This window comes from Meles meles, chromosome 10 (assembly GCF_922984935.1).
Source record: "Meles meles chromosome 10, mMelMel3.1 paternal haplotype, whole genome shotgun sequence".
Classification (NCBI taxonomy): Eukaryota; Metazoa; Chordata; class Mammalia; order Carnivora; family Mustelidae; genus Meles; species Meles meles.
The window spans coordinates 13,684,856-13,706,337 of NC_060075.1; the positions used below are offsets into that span (position 1 = coordinate 13,684,856).

General features: G+C 37.3%; 1 protein-coding gene across 1 annotated transcript in view; it reads left to right on the forward strand.

Moving 5' to 3' along the window:
• BRAF (B-Raf proto-oncogene, serine/threonine kinase) overlaps positions 1–21,482 on the forward strand; it is a 180,923-nt gene that overhangs the window by 61,809 nt on the left and 97,632 nt on the right. Inside the window, exon 2 of the mRNA XM_046020461.1 lies at positions 21,065–21,166. Coding sequence (XP_045876417.1) covers positions 21,065–21,166 — 102 coding nt within the window. The remainder of the gene's footprint in view (positions 1–21,064; positions 21,167–21,482) is intronic.

The window sequence follows — 21,482 nt, forward strand, 5'->3', positions numbered from 1 at the left end:
AATATTAAAAAAACTTATGTGAAAAGATACTTGCCTCCCTTTGTTTATTGTAGCATTATTTACAGTAGCCAAATTATGGAAGTAGCCTGAGTGGCCAATGATGGATGGGTAAGAAGAAGTGGGGTGTGTGTATGCATATATATGTTTATGTATGTGTATATATTTATATATATATACACACACACATATGTACACATGCATACAGACATATATGCATATACACACATGTATATATACATATATACATATATAAATGAATGGGTAAAAGAAGTGGGGTGTGTGTGTACATATATATGCATGTGCACACATGTATATGGATACACACGTGTGTATGCATATATGTGTGTGTTTATACATACATACCTATATATATGTACATATACACACTGGAATATTAGTCATAAGAAGGAATGAAATCTTGCCATTTGCAACAACATGGACAGATCTAGAGGGCATAGTGCTAAGTGAAATAAGTCAGTTAGAGAAAGACAAATACCATATGATGTCACTCGTGCGGAATTTAAAAAACCAAAGGAAAAAATGAGAGATAAACCAAAAAAACAGACTTCTTTATAGAGAACAACCTGAAGGTTACCAGAGGGGAATTGGGTGTGGAGGATGGGCAAAATAGATGCAAGGGAGTCATCGTACATTCATCATGATGAGCACTGAGTGGTTTAAAGAATTGTGGAATCACTATGTTGTACACCTGGAACCCATATAATGCTGGATGCTAACTATACTGGATTTAAAGAAGGGGCAAAGGCTGTTAAATGTGGATGGTGTTTGGTAGATGTATGTAATATATTTCCTTATTTCTTCTATGACATGTAGTTATCATCAGTGTCAGGTTATCTTCCTGTAGTTTTCTTCTTTTCCTTTTAAGATTTTATTTATTTATTTGACACAGAGCAAATGAGAGAGACTGTAAGCACAAGCAGGGGGAACGGCAGACAGGGGAGAAGGCGGCTCCCCACTGAGCAGAGAGCCCAATGCGGGGCTCAGTCCCAGCACCCTGGGATCATGGCCTGAGCTGAAGGCAGCCACTTAACAGACTGAGCCACCCAGGCGCCCCTTTCTGTTGTTTTCTTATATATATATATATATGTATATTTCTAGATAAATCAGTCTTCTGTGGTAATCATTTGTGCTTCTTTCCTATATCCAATTTTCCTATTCTGGTTACACAGAAGGCCATGTGGCTAGTTCGGTTCAGTGTGTTATGAACAGCCGTGTCTTGTGTCTCCTCATATCTTATGTCTAATTGCCAGTATTAGTTCCTCCAGAGCTTCCCCATCCCCCTTCTGCCAAGCCTAGTGATTGGCATTGTTCAAAATGGTGGCTGCTCTTTCAGTTTGAATTCCTGAATGACTGTTAATATTCAGATAAAATAATCGGAGCTTCCCGGTCTCTCTGAAATGGACAGATAGCAGGAACAAAAATAATGGGGATTCCTTAACACAGCATAATGTAGCCTATCCTGGCTAGTACACATTCTGTGGAAACTGCTCATTTGATAGAACTTCTGTTGTGGGCCTTTAAATATTTAATGGTGATATCAGTACCTAATGGGTGTGTTTTTAATTATGTCTTAAGCAGTCTGCATAGTGCTTTATAAATATCTCACTAAATTTTTGCAATTCTCCTATGACGGAAGAGCTATGATGAGGTAGGATCTTGCCCTGGGGTCTTCCATTTTATAATCTTAAATATCATCTCTTATTTTTCACTGAATCAGAGAGACATTTGGTTGTAAGATACAGTGTTTTATGTACCATGAAAAAATAGAAAATTAAACTTTTTCAGAGCTTATTTTCACTTTTTAAACTTACCTCTTCCACCCATATCAAATTTATGCTCAGCCATCTCTTGTTTTATGCCTTTCTGCATACATAATAACTTTTGTTTCAATGGAGAAACATAATCTTTCTGGATGTATTTTACAGTGGCAGTTAATGTCAACATATGTAATACCAACAATGCTCATAAGTTAGTTTACTGACGATCATCTGAATAGAGTTCATCAAGTTGTACATGTGTAGGGTGAGAACAATGAGAACTACATTGTGCTCACCATCTGGACAACAGCAATTTTAAGATGTCACCAGTTATAAGATGCATTCTGATTTCTGTTACAATGTAAAAGAAAAAGTGTCATTTAGAATGAGTGAAAATCATGTTACTTCTCAATTTCCAGATTTATATAGCTAGCCCAGGCCTTTTAATTTAATTCCAAATGTAGATATCTAGCTCTTATTTAAGTTCTCCACTCTAATTATTTTTAATAAGTACATTTTCAAGATGTGTTCATGTTATAGCATATATCAGTATTTTATTTCATTTTATTGCCAAATAATATTCCAGTGAATGGCTATATACTACATTTTATTTATTTACTAGTTGATGAGTGGTTGTTTCTCCTTTTTGGTTAATTGTGCATAATGCATCTATGAAGATTCATGTACAAGTTTTTGTATGTTCTGTTGTATGTTGTTGTGCTCTTCTAACACAGTGTATTATTTATGGTGTAACAAACCACCCCAAAGCTTAGTGCTTCAAACAACCACTGTGAATCTGTTAGCAGGACATGGGCTGAGCTAACCTTCGCTAAGCTCTTTTAAGTTTCTTTGGCCAAACTGATGGTTTAAGAAGGCTAGCTGGGGGGCACCTGGGTGGCTCAGTGGGTTGAGGCCTCTGCCTTCGGCTCGGGTCATGGTCCCGGGGTCCTGGGATCGAGCCCCGCATTGGGCTCTCTGCTCGGCGGGAAGCCTGTTTCCTCCTCTCTCTCTCTCTGCCTGCCTCTCTGCCTACTTGTGATCTCTATCTGTCAAATAAATAAATAAAATCTTTAAAAAAAAAAAAAAAAAAAGGCTAGCTGGTCTAGGATGGCCTTGAATGGCACAACTTGGTTCTAGGAGGCTAGCCCAAATGTGTTTCAGAGCAAGGCATAGGTATATGGGCAAGCAAGTTCAGTTGTGCAGGAAAGCAAAGAGTTTGTGTTTGCATTTTAAGCTGCTGCTTGGGTCATGTTTCTTAAATCCTGTTGCCTGAAACAAGTCACTTGGAGAGGGATTAGAGTGGAAAGGGATTGCAAGTTTCTGAACAGAATGTATGCCTACAGGGAAACCATTAATTGGGGTCATGAATGCAGTCAGCCTGTCACCAATCCGTTCTCCTATCTTAATGCCTTGCATTTATTTTCCGTCTGATTTTCTTTTTACACACCTGCATGGCAAGTTTGCTCCCTCACTCCCTCAGGTCTCCATTCGTATATTATCTTATCAGTGAGTCCTTCAACTCTAACTACTTTATAGAATTAATAACCACACCCTTCCTTCCTGCTTTCCAGCTAGATTTTTCTTAGAACTTTTAATCACCATCTGACATATTATGTTTGTTTTGTGCTTGTCTTTCCTCTACTACAATGTCAAGGATTTTGGTTTAATTACCTGATGATGGGATTTTTCTTCAAATAGTCCACTTCCCCCCTTATCCATGGAGGATATGTTCCAAGACCCCCAGTGGATGCCTGAAACTGTGTATAGTACTGAACCCTATATATACTTAGTTTTTTCCTGTACATACATACCTGTGATAAAGTTTAATTTATTAATTAGGCACAGGAAAAGATTAACAACAGAACTAATAATAAAATAATTCATTATAACAATATACTGTAATAAAAGTTATGTGTTGTCTCTTCTTTCTCTTTCTCTCTCTCTCTCTCTCTCACATTATCTTATACTGTACTTATCCTTGTGACGGTGTGAGATGATAAAATGCCTCCATGGTGAGATGAAATGAAGTGACAGGCACCGTGATGTAGCTTTAGGCCACTAATGACCTTCTGACAATCTGTCAGAAGGAAGATTAGCTCTTTGCAGTCTGTGGTGGATCACAGGTAGCTGAAACTGGAAAGTGACACAGCAGATCGGGCTGGGGGGTGGGGGAGGCTTCTGGTCTTCTCATAGACATACAGGCCATGCAGTATATCACAGTTGTTCTACCACTGATTAGCTGTCTGACCTGGGCCAGGTTTGTTTTTTCACCTGTTTGCTTTTCTTTAAAATAAGGATAATACTAGTTCCAAACTAAATAACTTGAGTTATTAGGGGGAGTTGAGCCAGTTTAATATATACAATGTGTGTTAATAGGGCCTGATACAAAGTAAATGCTAGAAAAACACAATATTCTATTGGCATAATATTCCTATCAACCCTTGTTATTAGAGTACCTGGCACTGGGAAAATGGAATTAGAAGCTGGAGAGATCTTATACCGAGAGAGAAATTGTAAGATTGTTGAATACTCGACAGTGTATTTTTGGGGGGAAGGGGAAAAGCCCATGAAGCGAAGGAAATAGGTGATATTTTTCCAGTGTGTGTATGGTAGTATTGTATTCTGAAAACACTCACATACCATCAAGTGCTCTTCACAAAATATTATTATTTCAGATTTACTAAAAAAATACCTAAAATTTATGAACATATTTTTTAACTGTGCCTCTTCTGAGAGTCATATAAGCAACATTCTCTATACATCAGAGAGATGCCGTGGACTCACACTTGGTGCATTAGGACTGAATTCTTTCATGGAGCTCCATTTGAGAAAGATGGAAAATATTTTGACTAAGTTGGCTCCTACTTCTCTGACCTGTGAACTGCCTGCTTCATGCTAGTGTTCTTAGGTGCTGGGAATAAAATAGTGATCAATGTGGTAATGATCTTAATTTCACTGAGCTTACAGTCCTAATAGGCCATTATGCCCTAGTTATTTATTTATGTTTTCCCATACATCTTTTACTGTAGAATTGTAAGGCTCAGTGCTCTGGAATGGTGTTCCAGGGTTTTGGAGAAGTGAGAGTGACTTGTTTTTGAAGTTAAATAAATTTAGTGCATGATCTTATGGACAGTTTAAAAATAGTTACTTTGGAGGGGCACCTGGCTGGCTCAGTTGGTGGAGTGTGCAGCTCTTGATCTTGGGATTGTGACTTCAGGCCCCAAGTTGGGTGTAGAGACTACTTAAAAATAAAATCTTTTAAAAATATAATAATAAAATAGTTCATTTTTGGTGCTGTTATGTTTTGTTTTTCCAGGATCCCTGAAACTACTAAGGTATATCTGCTGTTAATTAGACAGGAAAAAACAAAAAGTCTTTCCTCCTTTTATTCCATTTTGGATAATTTTAGATTAATTTCAAGTTTAACTGAAAAGGCAGGAACTTTCTGCTTATTGATTTCAGGAATACTACTTCCCTCTTTGTATTTCTCACTCACCTGCCCAAAGTTATTGTGGAACTATGATCAATAAACTCTTAAATCCTCGACCTCTTTTTTATTATTATTATTATTTATTTTTTAAATATGTTATTTATTTATCAGAGAGAGAGCATGAGCAGGGAGGAGATGGAGAAGGAGGTTCCCTATGAGCGGGGAGCCTGACTCAGGGCTCTATCCCGGGACCCTGAGATCATGACCTGAGCTACCCAGGCACCCCCACCCACCAACCTCTTTTTTAATCTTAAGAAGATTCCAGACACCTGTCTGGCCCCTGATTATAGCACTTCTTCAGCCATCTTAAGTGAAACTGCCTTTTCACAACCCACCAACTTTAGGACCAGGAAATGGCTATAACAATTACTAATAGCCTTGACTCTCTCTCCCCTTTCATTTTATGGGCCTAACAAAATACCAGTTGTGTGCCCTCTGTCTGCCCACACTCAGGCAGTTGTATGTACCATTTTAAATTTATGCCATAAACCTCAATAGGCCTGTGTCTGCTGGCAGTGCTGCTGCTGCTGCTTCACTTTCCCTATTAAGACTTCGTTTCCACTCATTGCGAACTTCTACAGCTCACTCTCATCTGTGGGCTTAACCTCAAACTTTATTGAGAAGTTAGATGCAGCTCTTATCTCACCATCAAATCTACAGACCTATCTGCATTGGCCTTCGTGTTCTCTGTCTTCCTTTCAGTTGTTATCAGAGACCTTCCCTGACAGTTTAATTCCTCTTCTTGTGACTCAGGTTCCATCTCTTCTTACTATCTCTGGGGCTTCTTTCCTGCAGTTAGCATCTCTCTTCCACATCATCAGTTTCTCCCTCTCTGTCCGTTGTTCCTTTTAGCCTGCAAACATGCTGTGTTATCTCCCAGGTCAGGTATTTCTGCAAATGTGTGTAAATGTGATGACCAGATATATAAAATTCCACCCTTCTTAGTGTCTTCTTTCATTATTCTTGTTCCAGTTTTTATCCAATAAATTTTCTCTCTGAATAGTTTTTCACCTACTTCAGTGTCTGTTTCTTCTCAATCATTTTTGTGGTTTCTGGTTGTTTTTTTTTTTACTAGTCCTCTAAATATTAGTGGGCCTTATGGTTTATTCTTTGCCTATACTCCCTTGGAAATCTGCTTATTACTGTGCTGTGACACCTACATGTATCTCCTGCCTCATCTCTCCTTCTGAGTTCTAAAATGCATGGCCAGCTTGCCTTCTTGATCATTTCATTGACCTCTGCTGGTGGTGATACATAATGCTTGCTGACTCTCCCTCTTGATTGCCCCACTTCAGTAAATGGCATCATTGTCCATCCTGTTGCTTATACCAAAATTTGGCTCTTGACTCTTATTTTTCTCTCCCACCCCTTCCCTATATCTAATTCATTAGTAAGTTTTATTTTCTCTACTTTATTTTTTAAAGATTTTATTTATTTATTTGACAGAGAGAGATCACAAGTAGGCAAGAGAGGCAGGCAGGGAGAGAGAGGAGGAAGCAGGCTCTCCACGGAGCAGAGAGCCCAATGTGGGTCTCAATCCCAGGACTCTGGGATCATGACCTGAGCCGAAAGCAGAGACTTTAACCCACTGAGCCACCCAGGCGCCCCTATTTTCTCTACTTTTAAAATATATCCCAAATTCAGTTTTTCTCCATTGCTTCCACCATAGTCCAAGCAGTCATCTCTTGCTTAGCCTACAACCATAATCTCAACTGGTCTTCTTTGCATCCATTCTCACCTTCCTATAATCCATTCTTCACTAGAGTGATAATTAAAGCCATTATAATATTTACTGCTCTGGATTTCATTATCTTGAATTAAATCCTGACTCCTTATTGTTTACCTGCTCTGTGGCTGTGAGCAAAATACTTAATACCTCTGTGCCACAATATTCTCATCTAGGAAATGGGATGATAATTGTCAATAATAAGATACCAATCAGATTATGTCACATGCACAGTCATACACATGTACCCAGTTTTGAGAGTTTGGGTTCTCATTGGACTTAGTGTAAAATCCAAACTATTTACCAGGGTTTTCAGGACTTCTTTATAATCTGGCTTCTTGCTTAATTTTTCTGACCTCTTCTTGTTTTCATGTGCCTCTTGCTTACCATACGTACTTTACTAAAACCACACTTCGTATCTTTTAACCTTTTACTCTGAAACATTACTTCTGATGGAGTATGTTTTCCTTTCCTTTTTTTTAGACCAGTTTTTTCATGTTCATGTTTTTTGTTTGCTTTGTTGTATGTAAAGGTAGTGCCATTTTCAAAAATCAGTTGATGTTTTTTCACCTGGTGACTTACTTATCTTTTTAAAGGCTAGGACCAAGGACCTACTATGTTTTTCCAGTTTTGCAGGAGATTTGGAAAATTCCTTGAAGTGGAATTGCTAAGTCAAAGGATAGGAATATTTTCAGACCTATGATTCCTATTGAAGTAAGTTCTTGAGATTTTACATGTCCAGAAAGATTTCATTTACCCTTATACTTGATTGGTAGTTTGCCTATATGTAAAAATTCCAGAATCAGAAACATTGATTTTTTTTTTTTTTTTTTTTTGACAGAGAGAGAGAGATCACAAGTAGGCAGAGGGTAGGCAGAGAGAGAGGAGGATGCAGGCTCCCCGCAGAGCAGAGAGCCCGACGCGGGGCTCGATCCCAGGACCCTGAGATCACGACCCGAGCCGAAGGCAGCGGCTTAATCCACTGAGCCACCCAGGCGCCCCGATTTTTTTATTTTTAAAAATTTTTATTGACATATAGTTGACACACAGCATTGTATTAGTTTCAGGTATACAATATAGTTATTCAACAACTCTGTGTTGTGCTTGCTTACCACAGGTATAACTACCATCTGTCAACATACAGTGCTGTTCCAATACCATTGACTGTATGCCCTATGCTGTACCTTTTATCCCCATGACTTATTCATTCCACAACTGGAAGCCTGTACCTCCTATTCTTCTTCACCCATTTTGCCCACCATCCCCCCTCTGACAGCCATTAGTTCTCTGTATTTATGGGTCCATTTCTGCTTTTTTGTTTGTTCATTTGTTTTGTTTTTAGATTCTACATACAAGTGAAATCATGGTATTTGTCTTTTTCTAACTTACTTCACTTAGCAAAACACTCTCAGGTATTTAGAACTCTTATTAAATGAATTTTGAACCTCCTGGCTATGTTCTTAACATACCAACATTTTACTTGTATTATCCATCTCTGTTTTTTGTTTTGTTTTGTTTTGCTCTATTTCTCTGGAATTTTCTTTACCTTTATTTATTTTTTCTTTATATTACAGATTGCTGCCATGGTCTTTACTCATTGATATTTACCCTTTCTGAAATTTTTTCCTATAACAGTATTTCCACTTTCTCCTTGCCTGGTCATTCTGTTCTTTGTGATCTTTTTCTTTCCTTCTGTTGGATTTTCGTGGTATCTTGTGATTCTTTTCTCTTTCTCTCTTTTTTTTAAAAGACAGAGATTGACTTAATTAATTAATTAATTTAAAATAGGCTTATACCCAACATGGGACTTGAACTCAGGACCTTAAGATTAAGGGTCATATGTTCTACCAACTGAGCCAACCAGGTGCCCTCCTTTTTTAATGGAAATATAATAGACGTATCAGTTTTAGGTATACAACATGATTTGCCATTTGTATATATTGACAGATCATCACCACAGTAAGTCTAGTTAACATCTGTCACCACACATGGTCACAGTTTTTTTTCTTGCGATAAGAACTCTTAAGATTTAGTCTCGTAGAAATTTTCAAATATGTAGTACAGTGTTATTAATTGTAGTTACCATGCTGTTCATATCTTGTGATTCTTGACTATTCATATCCATGAATAAAGGACTAAGTTGATTAGAGGGTTTTGCAGTTAAATTGGTCTAGACTTTTGTAAATGAGAAGTCTGATTGTGAGTTCTCTTTAAGTTTTGTGTATTCATTGGTTGTTTTTTTTCTGGAGCACAAGGATTGGAGTTGGCAGGTTTAGGGCTACCCTAATTATAAGTGGAAGGACAGCTTTTAGGAGCTAACCAACTCACCACCTCAATTTCCTTCTTCATTCTCTCCTTCCTTCTTTTTTCAAGCATAAGAAAAGCATAAGTACAATAATGTTGAATTTTGGGACCCTTGGGTGGCTCATTCAGTTAAGTGTCTGTCTTTGGATCGGGTCATGATCCTGGGGTCCTAGGATGAGTCCCACATTCAGTTCTTTGCTCCGTGGGGAACCTGCTTCTCCCTTTCTACCTGCTGCTCCCCCAGCTTGTGCTCTCTCTCTCTGTGACAAATAAATAAATGAAATCTTTAAAAGAAGATAATGTTCATTATCCATGTACCTGTAAGCCAGTTTTGTTGAATTAAGTCTTTTATCATATTTACTTCAGATTTTCTAAACAAAATTACAGACACAGATAAAGTACCTTACAGACCATCAAAGGTAATCAGAGCTTATCCCTTGATCCTGTTCCCTGCCCTCTTCATCTTCAGAGGTACCCATTATCCTGAGTTTAGTGTTTATCATACCCATGCATGTTTCTAAATTTTTTAATTTAGGAGTGAGACTGATACAAAGCGAAGGTCAAGCAAAGCTTTATTTTTTTATTTTTATATTTTATTTATTTGACAGAGAGAAATTATAACTAGGCAGAGAGGCAGGCAGAGAGAGAGGAGGAAGCAGGCTCCCTGCGGAGCAGAGAGCCCGATGCAGGGCTCGATCCCAGGACCCTGGGATCATGACCTGAGCTGAAGGCAGAGGCTTTAACCCACTGAGCCACCCAGGCGCCCCTAAATTTTTTAATTTAAATTCGGTTTAGTTAAGGGGCACCTGGATGGTTCAGTTGTTTGTATAACTGACTTCTGATTTCAGCTTGGGTCATGGTCTTGGGGTTGTGGGATCAGGCCCCACATCTGGCTCTGTGCTCAGCACGGTATCTGTCCCTCTCCCTCTGCTCTACCTCCCTCCCAACTCACGCTCTCTCTTTCTCTGTAGAATAAATAAAACCTTTAAGTAAATAAATAAATTCATTCAATTTAGTTAACATATAGTGTATTATTAGTTTCAGAGGTAGAATTTAGTGATTCATCAGTTGCATATAACACCCAGTGCTCATCACATCAGGCACCTTCCTTCATGCCCATCACCCAGTTACTCCATTACCCACCTACTTCCCCTCACTTCTAAATTTTTGCCATGGGTGTATATCCATAAACAATATTAATTGCATATTTTAAAGCTGTATATGTCTTGGAACTTGATTTTTTTCATTCAGTGTTACTTTTTTAGATGTATCCATGTCAATGTATTTAGCTCTAGTTCCTCATTTTCACTTATATATAGTATACTTTTTTTTTTTTTATTAAGTAGGGAGAGAGGCAGGCAGAGAGAGAGAGAGAGAGAGGAGGAAGCAGGCTCCCTGCCAAGCAGAGAGCCCGACGCGGGACTCGATCCCAGGACCCTGGGATCATGACCTGAGCGAAAGGCAGAGGCTTTAACCCACTGAGCCACCCAGGCGCCCCTAGTATACTATTTTATTTTTGGTTTTTTTGCCCATTTTTCTCTTAGTTGGTCCTAATACTTTGCTATTATAAATGTTGCTGCAAAGAATACTTCTTATACATATGTTAGTAGTGACACAGATAGATGATAGTATATTGCCCATCTTTAGCTTAACGGGCTATTTCCAGTTTATTCTCCTGCATTTATATTATAAACACATGTAGAATTGAAAAGCACCTATTGTTGTATGTGGTTAGACCTAAATTTTTTGCCCGTCTCATGGGTGTGAAATGATTTATTTTAATTTGCATTTCTTTGATTATTGAGTAGGTCATTTATTTTTTTAATTTTTAAAAGATTTTATTTATTTGAGAGAGAGAACATGAGGAAGAGGAGGAGCAGAGGGAGAGGAAGAAGCACACTCCCCACTGAGCAGGGAGCTTGACGGGGTCGATGGGGCGCGATCCCAGAACCCCGAGATCATGACCTGAGCCAGTGGCAGTCACTTAACCGACTGAGCCACCCAGGGGCCCCATGAGGTCATTTATTTTATCATGTCTGTTGGATAGTCTGAATTCTCTTTAGTTCAGCTACCTATTCATAAATCCTTGGCCCATTTTTCTATTGGATTATTTGACGTTTTCCATAAGGATAGCCAGTTACCCCAGAATTATTTATTATACAGTCTATGAAACATGGATAGTCTTACTGTATATATGGTACATTCTTATTCTCATTATTTAAAATAGTTAAAAGGCTATCATTTTACAGTGCTTTTGTAAGAATTTTAGAATCAGTTTGCCAAATTCCATGGGGGAAAAAAATCTCAGGATTTTGTTTATTGTCTTTCACTGAATTAATTTGGGGGAAATTGAGATTATTATAATACTGAGTCTTCACACTAAAGGGCATTTATATTAGTCTTTGTCACATGAAGGGTTGGGCCATGCACCTACACACATGCATCACATAGCATAAATGTGAAATAAGATTTAGTGGGAAACAGGAAGTGCCAGAGCACACACAATCCCCTGAGCTCTATTATCTTCACATAGATGTGTACTTAGAGTACACATAACTAGAGTTCATATACCAGGGAAGGGGCTCCTCAGTAATAATTGGAACTTTGAGGTTGATGAAATGGCCTTGTTAGAAAAGGGAGCTCTGTGTCTCATTAGTCTTTTCTTGCATCAAGTAAACTCAGACCTGCTGAGTCAACTTGTTGATAGGTACTGAGAGGAAGAAATTAACCTCCGGAGTCCTCTGAGTTTCTCTTCTCAATCTTCTTTTACGCATTTGGATATTATTTTCTTGTTCTGTCTACCAAAGTCTTGCAAATCTTTTATTAGATTTATTCCTAGGGGCTCTAAGCTGGCTCAGTTGGTGGAACCTGTGACTCTTGATCTTGTGGTTGTGAGTTTGCGCCCCACATTGGGTGTAGAGATTACTTAAATATAAATAATCTTTTTTTTTTAAGATTTTATTTATTTATTTGACAGACAGATCACAAGTAGGCAGAGAGGTAGGCAGAGAGGTAGGCAGAGAGAGAGGAGGAAGCAGGCTCTCCACGGAGCAGAGAGCCTGATGCGGGGCTCAATCCCAGGACCCTGGGATCATGACCTGAGCCGAAGGCAGAGGCTTTAACCCACTGAGCCACCCAGGCATCCCATAAATAATCTTTTTTTTTTTTTTTAAAGGATTTATACCTAGATTCTTTATGGTCTTTGTTGCTATTGTGAAGGGCATGGGTCCCACCCCCATTTTATTTATTTATTTATTTATTTAGATAATTTATTTAAACTTGTAAATAAATGTTTATTTATTTATTTTAGAGAGGGAGGTTGGAGAGGGGCAAAGGAAGAGGGAGAGGGAGAAGGAGACTCTTAGGCAGCACCCATGCTTAGCACAGAGCCCAACGTGGGGCTGGATCTCATAACCCTGAGATCATGACCTGGGCCAAAGTCAAGAGTCAGACACTTCACCAGCTCAGCCACCCAGGCACCCTGAATGGCATCTTTTTTTAATTGGGTCTGGCCGATGCATTGGAATACTATATAATGTTTGTGTCCTTCATCTTATATCCAGTCATCTTGATAAACTAATTCTACATTAGTTTTTATAGATACTAGTTATTAGCCCTAATGCTTTCTAGGTTCTCTTTGGCTTTTCTACAGATACCATATTTCCTACAAATAAATTTTTATCTCTACTATTAAGATTTTTATGTCCCTTTTCATATCTTCTCTCTTTATTATTGACTATAACCTCCTCTGTATGATATCAGTGATAACAGGTACCTTTGTCTTACGCCTGACCTTTCACTGTGATATTTTGCTGCAGGTTTCTTATAGATGTATTTTATTAAGTTAAAAGATCCCTATTTCTAATATCAAGATTTTCTTTTAAGATTTTATTTATTTATTTGACAGACAGAGATTATAAGGAGGCAGAGAGGCAGGCAGAGAGAGAAGAAGGGAAGCAGGCTCCCTGCTGAGCAGAGAGCCGGATGCGGTACTCAATCCTGGGACCCTGGGATGACCTGAGCCGAAGACCCAGGCGCCCCTAATATCAAGATTTTTAAAATAAGTGAATGTTGAACTTTTCAAAATATATTCAGATTTTGTTACTGATTTCTAAATTAATTACCTCATGATAAAGGAATATGGTTTGAAAACCATAATATGATAAAGGAATATAGTTGTGAAACATGTTTTATGGCCTGGAATGTGACATGTACATAGAGGTAAAAAGAAAGAATAACAAAACTTGATCAGTTCTATAAAGTCAGAAAATCAAGAAAAAGCAGTGTAAGTGGAAAACACACAATATAAGATGATAGAAATAAATCAGCCACAAAAATGTAAATGAACTAAATTGTTTAATTGAAACAGATAAATATGTTTAAAGCAAAACAGACTAGCAAAAAGAACTATGCATAATTCATTTATAACAGACACACAGTGGTTGCAAGTAAAAAGATGAGGGGGTGCCTAGGTGGCGCATTCGGTTAAATGTCTGACTCTTGATCTCAACCCAGGTCTTGATCTTAGTGTTCTGAGTTCAAGCCTCATGTTGGACTCCATGCTAGGCATGGAGCCGATTTAATTAAAAAAATAATAATAATAAGGTAGAAAGATGAGAAAAGACATATCAGGCACCTAGTGGTAGAATGCTGGTGTACGTAGGTTTGTATCACAAAACAGACTTTAAGACAAAAAGCATTGTTGGGAAGAATTAAAGGAAAATGAAATAAAAAGTTTAGGGAAAAACTCAAACCCACAGAAAAGTGGAAATAACAGTACAATGAACACTTACATAGGTATTACTTATACTGCCTAGCTTCAACAGTTAACATTTTGCTAGATTTATAGATCCTGGAAGATTATTTTACCTGTCTAAAATATTGTATTTAAGGAGATTAACAATTCCATAATTGCATGAAGTCCATGTTTAAATTTCCACAATTATCCTAAGTGTTTTTTATGACTGTCCTCCATCCCTGAACTAAGATCTCCTTTTTGTGCATGCATTGAATTAGTTGTTTTTTAATAATTGTTGTCTTAGAGTCTCCAACTGACCACCCACCATTTTGTTTCCCATGACATGATTTATTAGAGACCAGGACACTTGTCCTGCAATGTCTCATATTTTGGATTTCTTTGGTTGTCATGGCTTTGACTTTCAAGGAGAGCGATAAATGTCTTGTAGAGTGTCCCATATTCTCTGTTTTCCTGATTATTTCATTGTGGTACTTTTAGCCTGTTTCTTCTAAATTTGAAGCTAAGTATAAAAGATTTGATTTGATTTGATTCTATATAAATGTCTTGCAGGTATACTTCATGGGTGATAGATAATGTGTCATTTATGTTGCATAACATTATGTCCCTCTATTAATGATTCTAAGCTACATCTCCTTGTAAAGGTGTGTGTTTCCCTTTGTCTTTAATATGCGGAAATGCTTTAACATTATATGTACCCTGTTCATCAGCTTTTCACCTAATGGCTTTAGCCTCCTGTGATCTTTCCTGAATCAGGGATTTTATATTAGCCGGCATTTTTTTTGTAAAGAGGGCTTCCCACATCAAACGGGATTAAGTAGAATTTTTCCCCCAAAAAGGCAAGATAAATTCGTGATTCTTTTCTAGTAATGTTTAGTTTTCTAAAGATGGAATAGTCACTGACAGTGGTGGCAAACGTCGCCCAAAACATACTTCTTACTTTTATGGACTAGTGAGTTTTTATTTTATGTATGCAGTCTGTTGCAGTTAATTGTGGGTTTTCCTCTTTTTGCTGATTATCTTCCAAATTTGGGCAGTATGACTGCCTTTAGGCTGACTCCTGTGTTGTTTTGACATCTGTCTGGCACATGAAGATGTTCCAGGATCCCTCTTGTTGAATAGTAGGTGGGTCTTAGAATGCTTTAGTGCTGGCCATTTTCCCCCAATAGTTGTTATCAGTGTTTTTGTTGTTTTATTTAGTTTATGCTTATTTAGATTTCTCCTTGTGTTTATTAGTTTCTAGGTTCCCCGTTTATATCAGTTTCCTACGGTTGCTGTACGAAATGACCACAAACCTCGTGTTTTATAATACCACAACTATATTCTCTGAAAAATTCTGAAGGCCTGAGGTCCAAAGTGGGTTTCGCTGGGCCAAAATCAAGGTATCAGAAAGACTGCTTTTCCTCTGAAGCATATTTCCCTGCCTTTTCCAGCTTCTAGAACTGGATTCCTTGGACTCCTTAATTTATAGTCCCTTCTTTCAACTTCAGGGCCAGCAGTGTAGCATCTTCCAATCTCTCTGGTAGATCTTCATGGTATCTAATCCTCTGTATAAAATCTCCCTCCAATTCCATTTTATAAGGATGCTTGAAGTAACATTTAAGGCCCATCCAAGATAATCTCCCTAACTCAAGATACTTAACTGCAAAAAGAGAGAGAGAGAGAGACACTTAATTACATCTACAAAATTCTTTTTGTCATATAAGGTAACTTGGGTTCTGGGGTTTAGAATGTAGATATTTGGGGGCTGTTGATCAGTCTACCATACCCATTGCCATTCTTTCTTTTACATTATTCTGGGTTTAGTTCCTTTTTCTAGGTTGTCAGCTGTTTTCATTTGTATCTTGAAGTCATTTCATTATCTTCTGGCTTCTTTTATTGTTAAGAAATATGATTTTTTTTTCTTTTCTTTTCTCTCTGGTTGATTTTAAGAACATTTATGCATTTCAACTTCAACCTATACGGTTGTGGATTTAGTTTTATCTGTCATGGCCAGGACACAGGACTCACTGTGCTACTCTTTTTTAAATTATTATTATTTTTATTAACATATAATGTATTATTTGCCCCAGGGTACAGGTCTGTGAATCGTCAGGCTTATACACTTCACAGCACTCACCATATCACATACCCTCCCCAATGTCCATAACCAACCACCCTCTCCACCCCTCCCCGGCTCACTGTGCTACTCTTGAGTAATTTTTATTTTCAACTGTTCTGGAAAATGACAGCCATCTTCTCTTCAGATATCTCTCCCATTGTCTGTTTAACCTTCCAAATTTACTTAAATTCCTTTCTTTGTTGTTCATATTTTCCATTCATTTTTCTCTGCCTTTTGGCTAATTTTCTCTGACTCCTCTTCCAGTTCTTTAATTCTTTCTTCAGTTCTAATCTGTTTACTTCAACTGAAGTTTTATTTTAATGACTATATGATTAAAATTTCAAGTCTTTATCATTTTCTCATGCTTCCTTTTTATATGTGCTATCTTTAAGCTTGGAGATATTTTAGAATTATCTCAGTAAAAAACTTCCTTATATATTTTGGTCTGCAATTTATTAGCTTTGATTTCTTTCTTCAGCTGATGTATTTGTTTTTTTTTTTTTTTATTTTAGAGGAATTATTCAGAATCTTTTTCACTGAATGATGCTCTAGCCTTTTTGCTTATGGTACCATAATTCTTGTAGCGATTCTTCTGAAACTTTAGGACCATGTCTCTCTTTTTTTAATTATTTATTTTAAATTTTTTATCTTTGGTAATAGTCATTTTTTTGGCATCTATAATCTGTAGTTTTCTCCTTCAACCTGTTAAGGTATTATTTCCCTGGATTTCTGATGAATGACTAGCATTAATTTGAGAGAAAGAGCGAGAGGGAAAGAAAGGTTGGGGGAAGGGAGCGGGAAGACAGTTTTTCTATCCAGAGCACCTGGGTGGCTCAGTCAGTTAAGGGTCTGACTCTTAATTTCTGCTCAGGTCATGATCTCAGGGTTGTAAGATCGAACCACCCCCCACACACTCCCATCGGGCTTTGTGCTGAGCGTGGAACCTGCTTAATATTCTCTCTCCTCTCCCTCTGCTCCCACCTCCCTCTGCCCCTCTCTCTTCTTTTGCCTTTCCCTCCCTCTCTCCCTCTCTTTAAAAAAAAAAAAAAAAAAAAGTTTTTCTGTCCTCACAGGTTGGATTATTGTGGTTTTCTTTTTCTTTTTGTATTATCTGTGTCAGGTTTGAATATCTAGATTTTGCTAATTTCATAAAATGAATTTGGAAGACTTTTCTTTTTTATATGCTATCATCTATTAATAATTGTTACTATATTTTCTTTAAAGGTTTTATAGAAACCAATCATATAATAATCTGGACTTGATGCCTTTTTATCAAGAGGAAGGAAGCCAGTGGCTGTAGTTTTTTGTATCATTGTTTCCCTGTAGTTCCTTCCTTAGTAGTTTGTCTGAATTTATTTTTTAACATAGGCTTCTTCAGAGGTAGGCTTTTAAAAAAATACTCGCCATTTTTAGGGGGAGGAAATCTTGCCATTTATAAAGTCACTAGATGTGATCGATTGTTTACTATAATTATTTAGTTGCTATGGTCCACTGAAGAGATCAAAACAGGAGAGGAAATCTAGTAAATCTAGTACCTTTCTTAAATTTGTTTTTGTTTTTAATTCTTACATTTTCCTTTTAGGATTGTTGAAACAGATTTCCTTCATTTTTTTCTAAGAAGGCATATTAAGGCCAAAACTTTATCTCCTTTTAGTTTTACAATATCTTATTCTACTTTTTAAAAAATAGAGAAAGCACACGGATGCGCACACACATATGTGGCAAGGGATGGGGGGCGCAGAGGGAGAGAGAGAATCCCAAGCAGAACCCCCTCACTGAGCACAGAGCCGGTTGCAGGGCTTGATCTCAGGACCCTGAGATCATGACCTGAGCCAAAAGTCAAGAGTCAGATGCTCAACCAACTCAGCCACCTAGGCTCCCCTTATTCTACCTTTTTTTTTTTTAAGATTTTATTTATTTATTTATTTGACAGAGCATGAGTGAGAAAGGGAACACAAGCAGGGGGAGTGGGAGAGGGAGAAGCAGACTCCCTGCGGAGCAGGGAGCCCAATGTGGGGCTCGATCCCAAGACCCTGGGATCACAACCTGAGCCGAAAGCAGATGCCTAATGACTGAGCCACCCGGGCGCCCTTCCTTATTCTACTTTTAAATATATTTTTATTTTATAACTATCATCCAAGTTCTTTCTCTTACTCTTCTGGGGAAATCTGAAAGAATCTAATTTCAAGTAGGGCTTATAGTGATTTTTCTTCATTTTTTTTGATATAAAATTACTTTTGTTTGAGGAGATAAGAAATCTTATATCTGGACATTCATGGTCTGGCCCTGCCCTCTGTCACCAAACCAGTCATTTTCTACTGCCCAGCAAAAAATATTTATTCTAATTAGTTTTAATCAGCTCTATTCCCTCATTTTCCTCATACTCATTCTCCTTTGCTAATCCATTTTTTTCCCTTTCTCCCATCCCTTGGGGGAGTGGTTCTTTACCCTAACTGCATATGAGTTTTATCTATGGAGTTTTTAAGGGGGGGGCAGGTTGCTGTGGGTTATAAAGTCTTCAGTTTGCTGGACTGGAAAGAATCACTGAAGCAGGATTAATTTTTTCTCTCTTCCTGCATTCTAAAGACAGCTTGAATTTTAGTACTAATTGAATACCTGTTTATGACTATGACTCAAGATTAGTGATGAGTCAAAAGATGAATAGAACATGTTTCTGATCTCAGAGCAGCTAGTAGACATGAAAAACATAATCAGTTTTAGGATCTGAAATTCTGATCATAAAGCTGTTCTGCCTGGGTGGTCAATGAACTCATCATAGAAGGAGATTACCATTTTCTGAGATGAAGAGACAGTAGGAAAAAGAAATTTGGGGAGGGTTGTGGGTTAGATCAGAAGTTAGTCTTTGAATATGTTAATTTTAAGATGTCTGTTCGTTCTCTTAGTAGAGATGGTCAGTAGGCAGTTGGACAAAAAGAGTCTGGAGTTGGGGGGACAGAGCTGGATTTTAAATTTGGACTGCATTTGGAGGAGGATAAGGATTAATATATAAAATATCTAGACTAAAGGGTATCTATATATCAACAAGGAAAAATAGAATTAAAAAAAATATGGATAGGGAATTTACCAAAAAGAAATGTAAATGTCCAATGATCATGAAAAATGTTCAGTTTTCTGGGAAAAAGAAGTTGAAGCAACTTCTTCAGATTGGCAGAAGTTTCAGAGTTTGATAATACCCAGTGTTGATGAGATTATGGGGGAACTTAGGAGGGGACTTAGACCCTCCTAATGAGGCTATGACTTAGTACCTTTTTTCTTTTAGAAGCCATTTGACACATTTATTAAATTTTTTAATGCACATAACTTTCAATTCAGGAATCCTGTGCTGTGATATCTAAAAGGGAAACGTGTACATTTTCCCAGAAAGGCAGCTCAGAACTATTCATTGAAGCATTGTTTAAAGTTGAGAAAAGTGGAATAATCTAAATGTCCTCTAGTACAGGAATTATTAAATAAACCATCTGTCCTAAAAGCCCCTTGTTTATCTGTCCATTCCCTCTTGGACATTTTTATTTATCTCACATTTTAAAATTATAGCAGTTGTTTAAAAGGCCGTAACTTCTAGTGTGTATTGTATTTGTGTTGTTCATATTTAGTCACACCTTAGAATTCCAGATTTAGATCATAAAACTCATAGAGTACCTAGCATATAGTATAATTTGCGAAGCACGTTCTCTCCCCAAATAAATTGGACTCGTTCTTCATCAAGGAAAAAGAACTGACTTCCTTATCTTAAACATGTAATATGTGCATGTAGTATAACCACCTGACTTCTAAATTTTAGGCTGGCTGGCTGGCTGGCAGGCTGGCTAAATGAATAAGGCTTAGAACCCTGCCAAGAATTTATTTAATTGATAAAGGCCTGATTTTAATCAACCCCCCACAACTTGCTGTCCCTCAAGGGATTTTTACCTCTTGTTTGTTAGTTACTTCGAAGTTTTTACAGCTCAGAATAGTGCTTAATGCACCTTAATAGGATTCAAGATGGATAAGAATTTTGCCTTTCTTTTATAGAGTGGAGAATTACAATGTGGTGGTTTTAAATGGAGAGGAAAAAAGGAGAAATGGTTCTCAAAACAGTTCAGTTAGAAAGAGTACATGTAGACGTCAAAGATGTGGAAATTGTTTCTCCTAAAATCACCTATGTCTGCTCACTCTTAGGTTGCTGTTGAAGTTTGACCCCATTGAGATAAGCAGTGTTGTAATATTACAAAATGAATGTATCTATACTTAACAGTTTTAAAGAAGTGAGATTGTATGTCTTGACATAGAAAGAATTTTGAGGCATGCTGTTCAGTGAAAAAAGTGTTAAAAATAATATTTTATATATATACTTACGTATTTGTATATTTTGTATGTGTATATATTATGATATTTACTTGAATAAAAAGGAGATGTGGAAAGGATACATAATAAACTGTAAATTGTACTTAATGTTTTTGGGAAGGTGAAAATGATTTTCATCATTTATTCTGAATACTTATGTATTACTTGAATCTTTTACAGTTGAGAGTTTATTGTATTACTAGTGTAGAAAGGAGTTTTAAGATTTTTTTTTTAAGATTTTATTTATTTGACAGACGGCGATTACAAGTAGGCATAGAGGCAGACAGAGAGAGAGGGAGAAGCAGGCTCCCTGCTGAGCAGAGAGCCCGATGCGGTGCTTCCAGGACCCTGAGATCATGACCTGAGCGGAAAGCAGAGGCTTTAACCCACAGAGCCACCCAGGCGCCCAAGATGTTTAATAATAAATGGGGAAAATTGCTATATTAAACAGGTCTCTAAGCCCTAAATTTCAAAGAACACTGGCAGTTACTACAGTATTTTGATTAAAATATCTAATTCATATCCTAAATGATTTTTACTTACATTCTTTTAAAATATTTTGCAGGTGTGGAATATCAAACAAATGATTAAGTTAACACAGGAACATATAGAAGCCCTATTGGACAAATTTGGTGGGGAGCATAATCCTCCATCAATATATCTGGAGGTAAGCTATTGAGTATCCTATCTGTTGTAATTTTGAAAATAAAACCATGAACTTATCACAAGCATTTGTACTGGTAATATTGTCTCTCTTAGGGGATGAGATGAGAAAGGGGAAGGTGAATTACCTTCATCTTTCTTAAACTTAATCTTTTTTCACTTGTTACAATCATATGCAATATTTTGTAATTTGGAAAACGTCAACACTAAAGGAGAAGTCATGTACAAGCTTAAAAATATTACCCTGGTGAAAAATTTATTTAAAAAAGAGAGAGAGGGAAAGCATAGAGGTTGCCCCATAGGAAATGGGGCAAATTTTG